The 20,519-nt window shown below is 36.9% G+C and overlaps 1 protein-coding gene across 14 annotated transcripts in view; it reads right to left on the bottom strand.

Moving 5' to 3' along the window:
• The window catches only part of ZNF827 (zinc finger protein 827), a 117,753-nt gene that overhangs the window by 83,092 nt on the left and 14,142 nt on the right, over window positions 1–20,519 (bottom strand). For 8 of the 14 annotated variants that reach the window (XM_034442958.3, XM_087874542.1, XM_087874531.1 and 5 more), the window contains exon 2: window positions 5,487–6,500. In XM_034442958.3, the coding sequence (XP_034298849.2) occupies window positions 5,487–6,500 (1,014 nt within the window). Of the gene's footprint in view, window positions 1–5,486; window positions 6,501–7,190; window positions 7,627–20,519 lie in introns of those variants that run through there. The other 6 variants (XM_087874530.1, XM_087874533.1, XM_087874539.1 and 3 more) reach the window with 5 other exon arrangements.

The following is a 20,519-nucleotide window of genomic DNA, read 5'->3' as shown; positions in this document are numbered from 1 at the left end:
ATGCAACTCAACACATTGCATCCTAAGTGCAAGGGGGTTGAGGATGTTGCATAGCATCATGTATTTCAACAGTAGCATATCACCTCCAGAAACAATACTGTCTTATTCATCTTATTCATCTCATCATTATTCAAATATTTTCAAGATGAATTGGGAAATAAAGGTGACCAAAGAAGCTTCAATCCATAAGGGATAATTTCAAAAGATCATCAAGTATACGCATTTCATATTAGACCTGCTTTTCATCCAGGATATCATAACAGGCCTGTTAAGAACATGAAGCATTTTAAACACACAAACACAAAAGCCTTTTCTTCAAGTTACTTCCAGCCGTCTCCACATGCATGTGCATGCATAGCTCTTCCTATCATCTTGAAGTATCCACAAGAACTTGGAAAAAGACACAGCCGCCTTAACTATTCAAAATGTAGTATTTCATATGTTCTCCCTTGCATTTCAAAGGGTTCTTTTGACGCATTTATACAGCCCCTAGCCTGGGGTCAGATGAAGTAGAAGTCAATTTTCAAAATCCTCAGAAGTTCTGGACTTTTAACATATGAATTTGCCAAATGTTGGCATTTTTGACAAGAATAATCTTTAAACTAGAGGGATACAGTGGCTCAGTGGCTAAGACGCTGAGCTTGTTGATCGAAAGGTCGGCAGTTTAGTTGTTCGAATCCTGAGTGCCGCGTAACAGGGTGAGCTCACGTTACTTGTCCCAGCTTCTGCCAACCTAGAAGTCTGAAAACTTCTTAAAAGTTTTTGCAAGTATAAAAATAGGGACCACCTTTGGTGGGAAGGTTATCAGCGTTCCGTGCACCTTTGGCGTTTAGTCATGCAGGCCACATGACCATGAAGAAGTCTTCGTGCTGACGACAGCGCTGGCTCTTCGGCTTTGAAACAGAGATGAGCACCGCCCCCTAGAGTCAGGAACGACTAGTACATATGTGCAAGGGGAACCTTTACCTTTACCTAATCTTTAAGCTCTGTTTGTGTTATGCTCCTGGTTCAAGGCTCTTATTTACTTTGTGTGTAAAAGATGGCATAAGCATGAGATTGTGAATAATAAACCTCCTAATTCCCTGCTAAAGAGGAAAATGGTTTTAAAGGAGCAACAAACGCTCTCTTCAGCTATGCTCGTGACATGACTTCCTGTTGACCACTTATCCGAATGTGGAAATTATTGCAACAGGTGGAATACTGCACAATTTGGAAGGGGCCAGGCACACAATCTTGTTATCACTGAAAGATGTTTGGGTCTTTGTGCAAGTAGCATAATGTGGACAGTTTGCACAAAAAACAATGTTGTTTTTAATGAAAGCTACTCCAATTCTTAATGTTTAGGTTATGGATCATGAAATATTCCTTCTTGTATAAGTAAAATGTAGTCTTTCAAAAGTTCTTGAATTTCCATTAGTCCTTTTGGAATTTAGAATAATACTAAGAGATATGGGAATCTCATAGTTCCTGGAATGCCATATGCTTTGCTTGACCTTCTTTTTTCACTGTACGTGCTTTATCTATTACTTTTAGCCTATATAAAGTAATCTTAACAGGGTAAAAACATTATATATTTTATACATTATGGATGGTACTGTTTCATCTTGTCAATATGGATTATCAGATTTCACTGCAGCATGTCAGATTTTATTACTTTCATACATGTCTTTCAAGATTTATGCAGGGTGTCCAGAAGTCTGTGGCAATCCACTTTCTTGCTAATTTTGGAAAAAAAGCTATGGTTATTAAAATGTTTGTGTAGCAGACCAGAAATAAACTGGCAATGCTCAAAATTCATTCCTTTGTGTAACCAGCATACTATTTTTAAAAAGTACATTTTGGTGAAATTTCTTAAAAGTTTTTCCCTTTTCACAATAGCACTGAACAGTATTTCTAAAATTTTATGGGAACAATATTAGGCAATTAGATGTTAAACAATCTGAATCATAAGGAGGAATAAATTCATATTTTATGGAAGACATTAGAATATGTTCACCTTTTTCCATATGTTTTGTCTCCTGGTTATCAATTTTATTCATTGCTTCTTAACAGTATTACCTTCTACTTAAAAAAATGGAGTATTATTCGGAGTAAAATGAGATAAATGGATTCTGTGGAGCATACACTACAAAATTCTATTTTCCCCTTTAGTATGATGATACCAAAATTCATCTTTGCTATGAACATGAGCTGTATTTCTATTTGAGGCACTAGCAGGTATCTCATGTTTAAAGGTATAATGTCATAAACCTCACCCCTTTGAGAGAAGGCCAACTTGATTGGCTTGCCCCAGGTGGGCCCAAAGGAAGTTAAGGTGTTTCCTGAAGATGTAATGGATAGTTCTTCTCCAAACTCCCAAAACTTTAACCTTAAATTGTCTACTGTTGACCTCATCCCATTCCTAAGAGGTCTGTAAGAGGTGTGCATAAGTGCACCAGCGTGCCTACCATCCCTGTCCTAATATTCCTTTTTTTTTTTTTTTTACTTACTTAGTTGCTGCTTGGAATGGGTAGGTGGCTCTTGGTTTACTGAGGAGCTCCAGGAGATGAAGCACCAAAAGAAATGCTTAAGCCTCCCTGGACGAAGATTGGGAGCAAGTCTGATCAAACATCTGGAATTACCTCATGGCAATAAGGGCAGGAAAAAGGTAAGTATTTCTCCACCCTTAATGCATATGGAGATAGCTATCCAATGGCCATATTTAGGTTAACACAGTCCCTGCTGGGAAAGGCAGGTCAGAAAATCATCTGTAGGGCTACTTGCAATATATTCTGACTATCTGGCAGATAAAATTGCTTAGAACCACTCTTAGATTCCAGCTGGTCAGGTTCGCCAACAGCTCCATCTTGTAAAATGACGTGGGATGAGTTTGAGTTGGTAACTCTTGAGGAAGTCTTGAGAAAGTTGACAAGAGCCCTGGTGGCACAGTGGTTAGAATGCAGTATTGCAGGCTAATTCTGCCCACAGTTTAGAGTTTGATCCTGACAGCTCAAGGTTGAGTCAGTCTTCCATCCTTCTGAGGTCAGTAAAATGAGAACCCAGATTGTTGGGGACAATATGTCAACATTGTAAACCACTCAGAGAGTGCTGTAAAACACTATGGAGCAATGTATAAGTTTAAGTGCTATTGCTAAGATTCTCTGTACTTGGTCTGGCTTGGCTACTGCCTGTTTAATGCAGGTCCCTCCTGCGTTATTAAGGCAGCAAGGGAGGTGGCCCGCAAGTTGAATCTGTACTGCCTCTTTGAGAGGAGTGGAGCCCTCAAACTTTGAAGGAGTTCTCCTCCAAAACAACCCAACCTCATTCAACTTTCTTTTTTTTAAGGGAAGGTTGTTGAGAAAGAAGTTGGTTGCAAACCAGATTCAGTAGCAATATAGCTTTTGTTATCCTTGTTGACTGGCTCAGAATAGAGCAGGTGCATTAATCCTTATGCTCCTTGATCTCTCAGCAGCTTTCAATAGTGTCTATTACAGTGTCTTTCTGGACCAGCTACAGGGATTGGGAATTTAGACCATTGTGGCAAAAAGATACAGTATATCTAGATTTGTATTCTGCTTAGTTTGGATGAAAGAATGACTATTGTTGAGAAATAAGAGAATGCTGGAACTAGAAGAGCACAACCTGAGGTTTGGGTAGCATGTTTTTTTTTAATGGTATGATAAAATCAAAGTTAATGTAGATTTTAAAAATCATTATCAGGAGCACGATATATGAATATGGAAATACAGACCCAGTCTTTGTCCAAAAATTCTTCTATTGGCATCAGCACAAGAAGTATTTTATTGTACAGAGACAATGGGCAAAGAAAAATAGTTAATATATCAAGATTAGTTAGTACTAGAGAATGGAGAACATAAGCAGAGAAAATAATTGACTGCAGAGGGATTTAATTGTCAATGGTTTTCACATGTACAATTAAGAGAAAGATTAATATACATTTAAAAATCCAGATATATAGTATCATAAAATGGAATTTGAAAATGAATTATGTATAAATGTTGAGCACATGATTGCTAAAAAGTATAAACTTTTATTGAGATTTGAAACAGAAAAAATAGATTCAAGGTATATGACAAAATGGGGAAGAACTTTGGTTTTAACAGGAGAGGAAGTGGTTAAAATTTTTAAAATTCACACGTCCTACAATTTAAAAGAGAATTGTTATAAAACGATGAACCAGAGATACAGGTCACCGGAGAAATTGGTACAGCTAACCAGAGAAATTTTACCAGATGTATAAAGGGACTAATTACTTTGAAAATATGAAAAACATGAAGGGACATTTTATCATGCATGGTGGACATTTGAAAAAAAAAAAAAGTACTGGAAATAAATGCATACAAATGATGCAATAAATTTATAAAAATTAATATTCATATGAAACCACATTTTTTAATTAGGATTTATGGGCAGACAATTAGAAAGAACTCATGGACAACAGGTTTTACATACATGCTCCTATATGTACAAAGATGGGACAATACAGAAGGCTCCCACAATGGAGAAGTGAACTGTGAACATGCAGAACTTGCAGAAAAGCCTGTTGACCTGTTAGATTAGGAACAAAATAATAAGTATTTTATAAAAGACTAGAAATCTTTTTGTGGACATTTTTGCTGAAAATGGAAAGAAAATGAGCTGATGATTTCTGGATTTAAAATGCAGGGAAGTATATAATGTAGTTCTAAAGGAGATAAAATGATAGAATGTTGATTTATAACTGCTGTAAACAATATCAGAAACTGCTTCTTTAACTTTTATTTTTTATCTCTCTGTTTTTAGCATTTTTTCTTTTATCTTTACCTGTTTTTCTTTTTCTTTTATACTCTTGTTCTTGCTTTACTTTTATCTAAAAACCTTTCAATAAAATTTATAAAAAAGAAACCCTTTGGACAACATCATTTTTGTAGCAGTTATGCCCTTTCTGGATTGAAAGGCTGCTTAGACAGTTTATATTGCTCTGGTTGCCTCATGGCAATATGCTCTACTACACAGGAGTACTTGAAGCTCACTTGGAAGATTCAAATGGTCAAAAATGCAGTGTGGCAGGCAGTGATGGGTATGGCCTAGTATGTTTTGCAAGCTTCATGAGTTGCAAGCATGCTTTTGGGCACAATGCCTTGTAGAAAACCATGTAAATGTGAAGAAAGTAAAACAGAAATAGCATGTTGTTAGGGCAAAACAATCTGATAAATTGTCTCTTTGTGGTGAAAATATTATTAAAACATAATATTCTGTACTGTAAAACATAAAAAGTTATTTGATTTCCCCTATTAAATTTCATACAGGATTTTCTAGGTGTTTTTTTGCCCATAATACAAAAAATATTTGAAATAATAGTTCCCTTCCAGGCATCAAGATGGCTAGAGTTTTTGTTGTGAAAACAGTATTTTTGCTGTTTCCTGCTTAGTTATATTTTCTGTATAATGCAAATGATAGAGAGATGAAGAAGTATAGAGAATTTAGAGCAAAATGAGAACTCCTACCTGAATTTGTGGTTTTAGAAGCTCTTCCTTTAGGGGCTGGGAGTAACAATAGTTCCAAAGACTGTGGTGGAATTACTTTCTCTTGCTTCATGTCTGAAAGCTGCAGGGGATCTTCTACAATCAGTGACTTTTTCTTTTCAGCCAAAAGGCTGCCTGCAGCTCTAGCAGCCACCTCCTTGAGTAGGGCTGCTGAAGAAGTCATTGAGGTGAGAGAAAGGAAAGAATTTGCTGGCGGTGAATGGTCCTGCCCAGGAGTCATGCTTCTTTCACTGACCTTCTTTGATAATGCAGCTAAGGTGGAGCTTGCTGATTGAGAACTAAATGGTGAAGGGAAGGCTTCAAACCTTATTGTTGAATCTTCAGTCCGAGAAAGAGACTTGTCCTGAAGGACTGCATTGGCAGCAGCTTTCAATTTTAGGATTGCTGAATCTGGAGACAAGCTGCAAGAGGGCATTGAGTTGGGCAACCATTTGCCTTGATTCCATATGAATCCTGTGTTTGGGCCATACTGATCGTTTTGTTCCTGTTTTTCAGCTAGCTTTCTTGCAAGGACACTTAGCTGCTGGGCATGATGTGTAGCTGGAGAAAAAGAGATATTTGAGCCAAGATTTACTGGGGACTCAACCCGGCCATTAACTGTGATAGTAGTATCTAGCTTGAGAGAACCAGCCTCCAGCAGACGTCTCAAATTACTACTCAATGGCTTGTTTGGCCCAGGATTATCATCATCACAGATAGAAGATACGCTAGAAGAGAGATGTTCCCTGTTCTGTAATACATCTCTTATGGCCTCATTCTCAACTGCTACCAATTCCAATGTGTTGCTACTAGGAGTCCCGCTCCCCAAAGAAGTGTCTGGAGATGTGGACTGCTCTTGGATCCTGTCCTCAAAGGATAATTTGAAGTTCTCCTGGACTTCTCCATAAGATGCTTCTGATGGGGTTTCTGAAGAGTTCCCAAACCAATGCTCTTCTTCACTAAGTTCCTCTTCGGCTTCTTCCTGTCTAGTACCATCTGTGAAGAACCAAGGTAAATATATTTCATTTTAAATTCTATCCATGTTATATACACAGTAAACTAATTGACTCAAATATACCACTAATGACACTAAGTAAATATTAAATTTATCAATAAATGTTAGTTTAATTTTAGTAACACAACATGATAGTTCTATGGTAATAAAATGTGTAACGTGAAGTATAAACAAACAGAATTCTTATCAATTTCAGAATATTCTTGTCTGGCACTTCACAATAAGCAGGGATAAAACTTGATATTCCAGAAACTTAACCTAATATTAAGAAATCTGGTATAAGAGAAGCCTTACATATATGACATAGTTAAAGAAATTGTTTTATTTTAAACAAGAAGCAATATACATATAATTTACATGCTGCAGAAAACAGAAATTATGTTACAGGTCATGCACACACAAACAAACACACACACACACACACACACACACTGCTCCTGTTTTAAATTCTAGACTTTTCCTCCCATTTCCTCTAATTAATGGACCTTTTGCTGTTTTCTTGATCTTGATAGCCAAGAGACATTTGCTTTCAAAGTATTAAGAGCTCTACTTTAGCCAGGTCCATCTGGATTTGTTTGAGGAACTATAGTAGGCCAAATAATCCAGCACAAGTATGTCAAAGTCTTTAATTTATAGTAGAGACTGTAATCACAAAGCCACTGAAAAATTACCTGAATGCTCCAGTATCGACAGCAAGATTCTCAGAATCAATGAGCAAGTTGTCCAAATACAGTTAAAACGCACCCAAAATTTATGAAAATTGGTCATAAATGTACCTAACAAATCCATACAACTTTGCTGGATACTTATTTTTTTGTTCAATTTATGTAGCTGACCACTTCACCTATGCATCTCTGACTGCTCAAGTAATAAGAATATAAATCAGTTAAATATTTATCCCCTCAAGTTGAAATGTTAACTTTCTTCAGCCAAATAAGGTGAAGAAGATAATTATCCTTAATTGTTATAGAGTTCAAAGCCAATAATCAAGGACAAATATATGGGGAACTATCCTTATTAATAAAAATGATATAAACACTGGGAGGGAGAAGAAAGAAGATGGGCAAATGAAGCCTTTTTGTAAACTCTCATCAATAAATACTTTTAGGTGTGCTATCTCTATATTTGATATTTCATGGGGCTCTGATTTTCAGGAATGAGAACAAATGGGGGGGGGGAAAGGATGTTGCAATTTCCTCTTTGCTCTTTTTTTTTGCCAAGCAAGACTATTGTGGAACAGGATTGCATGGATATTTAAGGTCTTGCAGGCTGTGAACTTTGTGTGACAAAGAAGCAATGGTTCCATTATCCTAATGAATATGTGGATTATTCATTTGAACCCAGTACATTCTTCTATTGATGCTCTGGAAGGAAGGAGGCTTTGGACGGTATTACATGGTCAGATTCTTCATAATAAAAATGTAAGCCTTTTGTGGGTCAATGCAAGTTTTCTCAGACAGATAATGAAACTCAGTTCTCAGCTACATGGATTCAGCTTCTCAAATCTCTGATGTATACACGTGAGTGGGGATGATGGAGGAAACACAGGACGAGGAATAGTGATGTCTTCTTTGCCCCTCTTATACTCTTATCACAACTTAAGTCTCCCATCAATAGCCAAACAGATCTAGAAATCCTCAAATGCCCTGATAAATGAGTCCCATATTTTACCTGACAATTCCTCTTTTAAATGGTCTAAGGTTCTTTCATTATAGTTGAACCCTAAGTTAACAGCATAAAGTCAGCGGTATTCTCTCACCTGGCACTTACCCTGTCAGAGATTAATAGTTTCCCCAACTGGGAATCTCGTTTGACTGAATCATTAAAGTTAGCCCTTATCAGTGTCATAAAATTGATGCAGTTGTCCAAGCCTGCACTAAAAAGGGAGGTGCCAATTTTGCAACTATGACTATTTTGCAGTTGTCTTTCGTTATTAAACTAATTGCATATAATATGTGAGACTGATTCATGGAAAAATCTTCAAGTTTATAAAAATCTATAATTCAGGAAGGTAGCAAATTTGCCAGGATCCCCACCATATTTATCATGTAGCAGATGAGCACACAGCATCAGAAAGTTGCTGTTCCAGCAGCTGACAAATCTTGGGCCAGAACTGGTAAAGGGACCGCTGGTTATAGTAGACTCTGCCTCACTTGCTGAGCTACTTGGTCTATCTGGTCCACTTGCTGAAAGACCTGGTCCTGATAAGGCACAGGTGATTTGATGTGTACTTAATGGGTTTCAAAGGATCTGTAATCATTATTAAAGCTGTTGAAGTATCTGATTTCTTCCATTAGTACTATGAATAGAAACAGGCAGATCTTGCTATCAGATTTCACACTAGACATACAAATAAATCTTGATAATGAAGACAATCAACTCTGTACAGTATTTAGGAATTTGCTTATAGCAGAAGCTTCCAAATATGACATGGCAGACAAAAAAAAGTACATGTATAGATATGCTTATCACAGAATACAGAAATCAGTCTGTTTCTCTCTCCATCCTACAATCCACCTTTCCACCTATCCATCCATCCCTTGATTCATCCATTCATCCTACCCAGCATTTATATTTTAGATCTTTTTTCCCATCTTTTTTAATCAATGGACTTTGGTTGTTTCCCATATCTTTGAATCTGCTCAGTGTTTATATACAAGATGTTCTAATGTCCACATATATTTTATGATTGCAAATCAAAGAATTATAAAGCCAGAATGAGCAACAGGCATGAGAATTCTGGAAACTGTAATCCCAACGTATCTGAAAGATATGTGCCTAGGAAAAGATGCTTTAGAGCCGTGATGGCGAACCTATGGCACATGTGCCACAGGTGGCACGTGGAGCCATATTAGTGGGCACGCCAGCTCAGCTCTGGGGTGCATGCGCGCGCCGGCCAGCTGATTTTCGGGCCTTCTGGGCCCACCAGAAGAAGGGAAACAGGCTGTTTCCTGCCTCTGGAGGGCCGGGGGGGGGGGGGGGGAGGCCCGTTTTTTTTTCTTACCTGGCTCCAGATCCTCTCTGTGTATCTGGGAACGGCGAAAACAGCTTTTCCCACTTCCTTGGAGGCCCTATGGAGGCTCAAAGGGCCCATTTCCCCACTCCCGGTGGAACAGGAAGTGACGTTTTTTCCTGTCCCCAGCCTCCAGAGACTCCTAGAGAGGCTCCTAGAGACTCCTAGAGAGGGTCCTAGAGAGGTTCTGGAGGCTGGGGACAGCAAAAAATGTCACTTCCTGTCCTACCAGGAGTTGGGAAATGGGCTTTTTCAGCCTTTTCCAAGGGAGTGGGAAAGGCTGTTTTCGCCGTTCCCAGATACACAGAGAGGATCTGGAACCAGGTAAGAAAGAAAAACAGGCCTACCAGGCCATCATGTGCCAGGAGCGGGGGGGAGGGGGTTGCACACACATGCGTGTGGGCACGTGTGCGCGCGACCCTCCCCCGCCCCCTTTCCTGGCACGCGATGGCAAAAAGGTTAGCCATCACTGCTTTAGAGCTTTACCATAATAATTTATACACTAAGAACAGCAACTTTATTTCCAACATCTGTATGAAATATTACATCTCTTTTTCAAACTATCCATGTCCTTCAGAATTCACTTCTGACAACATTCACACAATCTCCTAACACCCGGTTCTCTGATTACTTACAATGCTTAATGTCTCAGAACTTTGGGAACTTTTGAGTATACTTCCCTCTTGCTTTTATAACCATATAACTGGTGTTTTTTTCCCCCCCACTCAATTTCCCTTTTTATTCTTTGTTCATACAGTCAACATTTCCTTAATGTTAGATGCCTAATTTAAGCTCTTTTTCAATCTCATTAATGTTATGTGTACAGCTTTCCTGGCACAATTCTTATGTGGATTTTTGGATAGGAAAATATAGGTGCTATTCACTTTATTTTGAAACTAATTGCCACACTGTTAGAAGTCCAGTTGCAACAGAATGACTAAATCTGCAGCTAATTGAACTGATAGCAATATTCTTTTTTATATTTAGAAAGAAACAGCCTCACATTTCCAACTGAATATGTTTTCAGTGATTTGTTTTCTGAAGTATTGAAAAATCCATGAATAAAGAGACTCTAGAACACAGGTGTCAAACTCACTGCGTCATGTTGCCATCATGTGACATTTGCAATGTTTTTCCTTCTCAGAGTTGGGGTGGGCATGGCTTGCGCGTGATGCATCTGGCCTGCAGGCTGCCTGTTTGACACCTCTGCTCTAGAATAACTTGCCATGACCAACTTACCGTGGGACAACTCATCGCAGGACAATTCAATGCTGTATTAATCATTTCATTCAGTTGCTTTTACTACTGGTGACCATGTTTTCGTCAAAATTATTGTAACTTTATTTTATTATCACTGGCCACAGTTCTGTTGAAATTAATTTAAATTTTGTATTTGTTGTATTTGTACTTGTCCTGTGGATAGTTGTCCCATGACAAGTCAGTTGCGGCAAGTTGTCCCATGGAGAGTTGGCTGCGGAAGTTGGCCATAGTGAGTTGCACATAAAAAAGTGGCTAACTTATTCATCTAACCCTTTTTCAAATTCTACCAGGAATTTAAAATAGCCCTTTATGTCACTTATCTTTGAAATATTAATGATTATTCAGAGTATAATTTTAAATAACACTAGGCTTAAAGGAAATGAACAACTCTTCCTCTAAGATTCCTCAGAAACAGAATAGTTCTTTGATAAGAATGTATTCTAAAATAGCAAGGTGAAAAGAACACTTTTCATAGAATTCTAATTTTTTAACTGAAAAGGGTTATTTTTTCATACTACTAGCAATTCTAACGTACCTTCTGAAATGTTTCTGACTGTGTTTAAAGAGAGTGACCGTAGGCAGCTACTCCTCACCATAGGCATTCAAAGGGTGACAGATATGATCAAATATTTTTTTTTTGTATCTTTGGCTTGCCAACCCTGAAGTAATCTGGAACAGTGGCAATGTCAGTATAAAATGGAATCTATCCTCCTTGCCAGATGCCTTTCATTAGCATGACTGCTTTGAAAAATGAATGTTCCAAAGCACAGTAAGAGTTACAAAAAGATGATTACACTGAATACCAAAAGCAGTAAGGAAAAATAACCCAATTACATGGACATTCAGATGGAACTGTAAACCAAAAATGGATTGCAATGAATGGATTGGATGAACTTCCAATTATCTGGTGAAACAAACATATGAACAGAATTATTATTTGAGTTTGTATCTGTTATAATATACAAAGCATCAATCAATTAGTGGCTTAATGATTAATAGCAGAACACTGCATCTATGTGCTACTGAGTGAACATGAAAAACTGTTACAGGCATGACCACTTGACACCTGCCTAATTGTAATTTAGATTCCGCTCCTGTTTTCCAGACATGCTGAGATGGCTGATAGTAATAATTGTTTTAGTCTAATACAATTGGATGATTAAAGCTTTAGGAAGATACAATTCCAGTGAAACATCTCGGTAGAAAAACAGGTTTTTCTTCTGGATGTTACGATCGTTAGCAATTTTGTCTTATATATTTTTTATTATAGTGTTTCTGTATTTTGTCCTGGATTCTTCAAAACACTAGCACCTATAGAAAAGTACCTTTGGAAACATTTTGTCATTTACCTCACCCCATCTGTAGGTATGGATGATGTGTGTGTATTACACAATTGATACGCTAACGTCAGATGTTGGGATACAATGATTATGTTAGTGTGAATGTGGTTGCATGTGTGTCATTTTGAAATCACTACCGTTGTGGACACTACAACTTTTATGAAAAAGTAATAAATAGGCTGATACCATAAACCAGTGTAAATCAAATGAGCTTACACTGTTTGTTGGAAAAGGTTAGGAAAGAAGTTCAAAAGGTGGAAATCGGCAGTTTGCCTAATAAAGGTATAATCTGTCTGATTCTACCTTTACTTTACTGAAATATCTAACAATCATATTCTCCAAAATCAGCCATTTTGCCAATGTTGGCAGTAAAATGATTACAGGAGCTATACAACCTCTCCTCATCTAGATTCATTGGGTAGATCAACTTCATGGCACATGACCAACTCTATGTAGAACTACAATCATTATTTTAAAAGACTGTTTTGAAAAACATGGAATTGAAAAACAACAGTCTATGTACATACACTAGAATGTCAGTGAGATACTTCTGAATAAATTGGTGTAAGAGTGAACTCTACAAAGATTCGTCAGTTGTAAAGAGCTGTCTCTCTGTGTGTTATGGAATTATTTTTACCTAAGACAAACAGATTTGTAAATAGATTCTTAAACTTTGATACTTTCTAGCTGTTTCTGATTTTGTTCCCTGCTAAAAGTTCTAAGATCTGCTGACATCTATGATTTTCCTCCTGGATTGGAATTATTGCACTGCCTAATTACATGATGATGCCACATAGCATGTTTTCTAATTGTCACTGAATGTTTTTATCCCAATAACTTGCAACACCAGAAAATATTTATGTTCACATACTGTAGGATACCCAATTTCTGTTGTGGTCCGCTGGCAGCCTGCGGAGCTGGCAGCAGAGTTGGACAGTGAGGAGGCTGGAGAGGAACATGGGCCAGTCCTGGAGACTAGGGAAAGCTCGGACAAGGGCTCTGCGTCTGAGGCAGAGATGGGGCCAGGGCCATCTGGAAGTTATGTGCTGACTCCGGAGCTTCCAGAGTCTGACATCAGCGAGGCAGAGGAACAGGGGGAGCCTGTTCTCAGTGCACACATGCGCAGAGCTGCCAGAAGGCAAGAACAGTTAAGACAAAAGGGGTGACTCGGGAGTAAGGCTTAGAGATGATTGACCCCTGCTATAAGGCATAAAGGTGGAGCAAAGGGACATGAGCCTTTGCAGGAAGCAACTTTGTTCGTTCTGGGTGGTTCAAACTCTGAAGCTCCGTTTTGACTTTGTGTTCCATTTGGCCTTGCAAAGCTAATTGGCAATTAGGTATGTGGCAGTGTTTCAAGGGAGATAAAGGTGAGTGCTTATCAGTCTTATCCCGAAAGACTGTGGCAGACTTCTGTCGGACTGTTCACAAACTGCTTAGGACTCTTACAGGCTGTGAATGAACATAATTCATAACTATTGAAATAAAAAGAGGGTTTTTGGGACCAAGCGTGTGATGGTTACTGTCTCAGGAAGCCTTGGTCAGAACAATTTTGATCGGTCGTTTCCTGTTATTGTAGTAGATATAGTAAATAAAAATTGGATTTGCTGAATTTTATTTTTCTGCCAACAAATACTATCAAATGGCATCAACTGAAAATACTAGGATAACAACAAAAAAATAATATTAACGTACAGGATTGCCATGTGTCCTGATTTCTGACATTTCTCTATTTTGGAAGCGTCCTCTGAAGAATCATTTAGTTTAAGACCAGTTTGTAGATAAAGAAAGGAAAACTGGAACTTTGAAAACTGTCCAACCACCTTTTGGACAGCAGAATAAGCAGGTCACACACCTAATTTTCTACAGTGTTCAATACACATTTATTTTTTATCAAAAGCAGTGTAATGTTATAATAATATAGTATAATTAATTTTTATACTTACATTTATAATTACATTGTAAAAAATGTGAACATGCATACATTGAAAATGACCATTTGCCTATATTCTTTATAGATAATACAAAAGTAGGTAGATTTTGTCTATGACAATCAGTCCCTAACTTAGACTTTCAAATCTTCCGATTTGGCAGTCATTGCCACTATAATTGAGCCTACCCACCTGGCTGCTGGTCTTTTTTCTCTTCTCTTTCTGTCAATCTTTCCCAAAATGAAGGCCTTCCCAAAGAATCAGGTCTTTGCATAATGTATCCAAAATGCACTTAAAGTACAGGAGCCTGGATAGCTCTGCAGACTAAGCACTGTAATTTAACACCAGCTGTCTGCAATTAAAGTAAGTTCGAATCTTGCCAGGCTCAAGGTTGACTCAGCTTTCTATCCTTTCTAAGGTAGGTAAATTGAGGACCCAGTTTGTGGGGGCAATAAGCTGACTTTGTATAAAATATACAAAAGTATGAAGGCTATTGCTTAACGCACTGTAAGCCGCCCTGAGTCTCTGGAGAAGGGCGGCATATAAATCAAATTTAAAAAAAAAAGTACTTTAACCTTATTTACTTGCAACTGTTTTTCAAAGTTTTCATATCAATGCCACTCAGTTTACAAGGCACAATAGGAAAACGGTAATGAAGAGAACTGGAATAGTGGAAGAGTTGTACTACAGGATTATTACAAAGTGATGAACTATTAGCAGGTATTTAAACAGGCTTTCAGCAAAATGGAAGCATTATTTTTGTACATCAAAGGATGAGATCAGATTGGCTTATTGCTTGGACTGATGTAGCCTTCCTATGGCCAAAGTCCCCAATAGATCATATCTCCTCTTACATAGGCCACAAAATAATATAATTACCTTAAAAACGTCTACAAAATCAAATGAAATGACTGAAAACGTTTTTTAAAAATGAAAAGGTCTTCCTCCAATAAGAAAAAGAACCCTATCAAAATAGATTGCTAAACTTTCAGCTGAAAGTTTACATAACTTAGTGGACATTGCAGCTCAATATTTCAACAGCCTCTAGTAACACCTACCCATTCTTGATCCTCCAAGTGACCTAGAGAACCTACTCATCTTCAAGCATATACTGGAAAACTTGCTTGTGCCTGTGAGTGGGTGCAAGACAAGGGTGAAATGCTCCCGGTTCGGAGCGGATCGCCTGATCCGGTAGCGATGGAGGCAATGGTGGTTCGGAGAACCGGTAGCAAAAATCCCTGCCCCCCGCCCCAATGCCGAGCTGAGCCACACAATCATCAGAGGCTTTTTTTTTTCTTTTAAAAGCATTTTTTCTACAAACTCTTCGGCCGAAAAGATGCTTTTAAAAGTAAAAAAAAAAGCCTCTGATGATCACGCGGCTCAGCTGGGATCATCAAAGGCTTTTAAAAGAAAAAAAACCCTTTTTCTCTTTTAAATGCCTCTGACGATCAGGCAACTCAGCTTGGATCGTCAGAAGCATTTAAAAGAAAAAAAGTCTCTGCCGATCAGGCAACTCAGCTGGGATCGTCAGAGCCTTTTGAAAGCATTCTTTTACAACCTCTTCGCCGAAGGTTGTAGAAAAAATGGTTTTAAAAGTAAAAAAAAATAAAAATTGGCCACACCCACCGTCACATTATCCCCCCCACCAAGCCACGCCCACAGAACCAGTAGTAACAAATTTTAGATTTCACCCCTGATGCAAGAGTCTTAATTTTCCTAAGAATTTATAAGCCCTTACAATGCCTTTGCTAATTTTTTAAGACCACTCCGATTAAAACATCAGTGCACTTTGATGCAAGCAACATTTTTTTAGTGCTGCAATTTATTTCAATCTGTGAAGGTCACCAAGGCAACTAGCTTTCAGATTGTTCCAGGTGGCAAAAAAGATACAGAGAACATTCTGAAAAAAGTATACTTAAGGACATTTGATCATAAAAACCCACACCTGTTTTTTTAAATAATGAAACACATCATAGGTTTTCAATGCAGACAAGAAAAAAATATATCAAAGTGCCAATTGGATTGAAAACTTAAGTAGATTAATAGATTCTTCTAACAGAATAGAGGATACAGTAATCAATACTGTGTACATGATAGTTTCCTGCCATCACCTAACCCACAGAATCTGGCCATCCTGATGTTGAATTTCTGCCATCAGTTTTGGCCAATTATGAGGAATGTTGACAATTTTACTCCAAACACTGAAGGCCTCACTGCTCACTCCTGTAGTAGCTCTTGATAGGCTGAGGTTTATTTCAGAATTTTAACTAGAAATGCAATACATTTAGTAAACCTGAGACACTGTTTGCAATGAGATCTCCTCAAAGTCAGTCTGTGGGGAACTGGTAAGTGGGGACCCCCTTTTTTGTGACAAGAGAATCTATTTTCTGTCCCTAATGTCAGCAAAACAATTCCAAGAGTGTTGATTTAAAATAGCATAGGTGAAGAATTTGATCCATCTTTCCTTCCTTCCTTCCTTCCTTCCCCCCCCCCTCCCTCCCTCCCTCCCAGCAATATACCACTTTCTTCTTAGCACAAAGAGGAGCAGCAACCCTAGGAAGAATATTTTGCCAAACATGGAAAGATAATAAATTGCTAGTAAATTCACCATGATAGAAATGAAGAACAATGGGAAAACAACGGCAAAAGGATATTTCTAAATTTATATGGCAAGGGTGAATATGAGAATTGGATACAAATTACTGTAAGATACCAAGAAAGTAGAGGTTTAGGTTTACCAGATTTAAATTTTTTTAAATCTGGTAAATTTTGAAAGAGTTGAATACTAGAAACATATTATGTATGTTATGCCTAATATACTACATTAGTTGCCAATAGATGTAATTCAAACTTATGATTTTTAATATACTATATGGCTTGGTACATAGTCACCTTCAAGATCTGCTTCTCCAACCAGAATTAACCCACCAATACTTTTGTCCCAAGAAAAAATGTTACTATTCTCCATTTTCATGAAATCAAATCATGAAATCTGTGAGACCAGACAACAATGCTTTTTGTGATAATTATGGTCCTATGAAATGGCTGCCCTTTAAAAGCTAGATTTATCTGTGACTGTCCAAAAGCTTCTAATGACAGAGCACTTTTGGATATCATTTGATGATTAATAAATTCATGCCATCTGGGTTTATTTTATTGTAGTGAATTTGTCATTTCTTTTTCTTCTCTTTCTTCATCTTCTTCTATTTTATTTTAAAGTTAATATATTGTTAGATTTACTGTGCAAGTTTTAATTGTCCCATGGAAATTTTAAGTTTGGTATATATTGTTATTCTTTTCACTAACTACTGGCAGTTCTCTGTAGAATTGGCTGAATATAAATGCAATTAATAAACAAAAACAACAAGGTAATCTTGCCGCAACAATGGCAGCATCTGCAGGGATTTATTTGAGCTCAGAACCTAAGAATAGTTAGTTTGGCTATTAATTGAATGAGAGACCTCCAGAAATTACCAAATTGTAGAGTACACTAACTATTCCAGAATACAAAGAGAGACTATTTTTGATCTGTTGCCAAAAACCTTAATGGATCTGTCTGTGAAGTTTTCAGATAATCAAGATTAACTCCAAGGAGACTTGACTTCATGTGAATCTGAGCAGGAAAATAGGGTAGGGTAGGCCATTTATTTGTCAATCTTAATCAGGAAAATAACTTGGGTTAGTCTGTGACTGAATATATCAATAATACTTTTATATAATTAATATTTTATAGATATAGAAATGGGGTAAGAAGGCATAACTCTTTTTAGACTTGATTAACTGATTACTTCTCCAATTAGGTTTTTTAATAGAAACATAATTTTAATCTATTTTTCTGTACATTAGCAATACCTATTATAAGAAGACATTGCCATATCAGTTGTTTTATCAAAAGTGTTACTTGAAAAGATCAAGGCTGAGTTGAAAGTGCATATACAAATGATGGGCTATGAGAGCGTCATAGAAAAAGATGTTGCATTGGGCATACAAAAGAAACAGGCTAATAGTATAATAATTAAAATACCATTTTAATTATGTATTTACCATATACATGGTAAAAAGAGTAATCTGTACAATTTTCCTATATTAGAGTTACAAAAGAGGCTTGTTACAATTTTGAAGACATGAAGGGGTAAAGAAAAAAAATTCAAAAAGATCTACAATTTGAGTGAACAAAAGATTAAAATTGTTAGAAATAAAAGGAATATAAAGTGGGTATATTTGATTATTTGATCAAGACAAAGTAGAAATGTTATATCCTAATAACCCTTACTGGATATTTCTGACACCAGGATTAAAATGACACTGCTTTATTGATCACAGAAAAAAGCTGTGACATGGGAAGAAGAGATCAACAGCTAGTAAATAAAGAGGAGGTGAAAAGTTATTAAAATTGTTTATAATTGTCATGAAGGTAGGAAGTCACTTCTTTAAATATTTATGTTTTTTACTATATTCTTTCTTTTCTCTATTTTTCCTGTTTTTATTTTCTGGATTTTGTATTTATTCTTTTGTATTTATATTAGTCTTGTATTAGTCTTTGTTTTTATAATTGTAATCTTTAATAAAGTTATTATTTAAAAAAAGAGGTTACTCTAGAGCTTATTTTTAAATATTCTGTAAACAGATTGTGATTTTTTTCTCTGGGTGATAAGGAACTCTAAGGAAAAATAAAATAAAACAGGCCTAAAAAATTGGGAAAGACCAGCGTTACAAAATATTGAAGATGTTGTGAGGGAAAGGATAGTAGCAAATGAAAAGAAGGGATTAAGTGGTGATGGATGAAATTGATTTTTTTGGGAACTAATACAGGTGCTGAACAGAAGCACTTTACACTACAAGAGTTGCTGACATCCTGCTTGTCACAAAAAATACCCATGACATATTGTCCAAATCCAAAGATTTGCAGCTGATCTTTGTGTTATTGCTTTCATCATCATCTTTTTTCCATAACTGAATAATTTATTATTAATCGTGTATTTAGATAACTGCCTTTCATTGAAGTAAATGCCGAAGTGACATATTAACAGCCTTGAGTTTCCATTGTTACCACACAAACAGTACCCAGGATATTAAATGTAATTTGAAATATCTTCAACCATCCCTTTTGAATCAAACATGTTCGTAAAAACACAAAACATGGGATGCTACAGTCAGGGTATAACTTAATAATTTAGTATAGTTCCTCCACCTTCACTTAAACTTCAAGAGTCACTTCCCTGACCCTCCACAATGGCCCTATTGAGTTTTAATACTGCTGATTCAAACACAGAAAAAAAAGGAAGAAAATACATTGCAACACCACATTATTTATTGTATTATTGATATAGGAATGAACTAGTGAACTATACAAGTCAAACATTATTCTGGCTTTTCTGCTGTTTATTTGAATTAAAAAAGAAAGGAAATTTTGAGGGGGGGGGGAAATCTGCAAAATAGGAAATATCTAGAAAAATATGTAATGTTTAGGTGCACATCTGGTATGCCTGATATTACAAATTTCTATCACTCTCTGACAACGAAACTGGGACTCTTCAAATGCTGGGAAGGGTTTTGGTTGTGGATATATCATCAGCTAATGGCAACAACCAAGATTTTCCAACTTGGTGCCTTAGATGTAAGAGAAAGGATTCAAAAATGTGTTGGATGACATCTAGAGGCTGCAAGAATATGTAACTCATTCTCCATGCACAAATGCCAGGTATAAGTAAGTGTTCACACTGCAGGCATACCTCTGGTACAAGATTTGAGCACATCTACCCAGAAAAGTCAATCTTTAAATGTAGAAACACATTTGAATTTTGAGGCTATATGTACTCTCAAAATGGCTACCTAATGTCACAAGATGTTTTATTTTCCAGAAAGCAAACTGGGTTCCTAGGATGTTATCTATTATCCCAGTGACATATTTTGTCTGTTTGACAGACCCTCTTGTTTAAAGCCATCACATTGTGTATGCTTGGCATACAAACTCATAAGCAAACCGAAAACTGAATTTGGGTTGCTGAGTGCACACTTATTTGCATGTGCATTCAACTGCTTAAATTGCTGTGTAAGGATACTGTCTATGATGTCATTTGAATCATAGCAAAACATCTATGCTGGCTAGACTGCCGATTACTAGGATTTCCTACAGACTGATTTCCTAGTTCATTTTCATACACTGAATAGGACTTTATCAGCATTGCGTAATTGAGTGGGTGACTATAACAACATGTAAAATAACATACTAATATTGAGAATCAATACAACTGCAAGCAAGCAAATGTACTCAATGGATACTGGATATAGTATATGCCTGCTTTACTTACAACTGTTTGAAGTTACCACAGCACTGAAAAAAACTGATTATTTTTAGCACTTAAGATCACTACAGCATCTCCATGGTCATGTGATAAAAATTCAGACATTTGGTTGCAGTGTCCTGGAGTCATGTAATCACTTTTTGCAACCTTCTGG

This window comes from Pantherophis guttatus, chromosome 8, assembly GCF_059756535.1.
Source record: "Pantherophis guttatus breed Tessera chromosome 8, ASM5975653v1, whole genome shotgun sequence".
Classification (NCBI taxonomy): domain Eukaryota; kingdom Metazoa; phylum Chordata; class Lepidosauria; order Squamata; family Colubridae; genus Pantherophis; species Pantherophis guttatus.
This window is presented reverse-complemented; position numbering and strand designations above follow the sequence as displayed.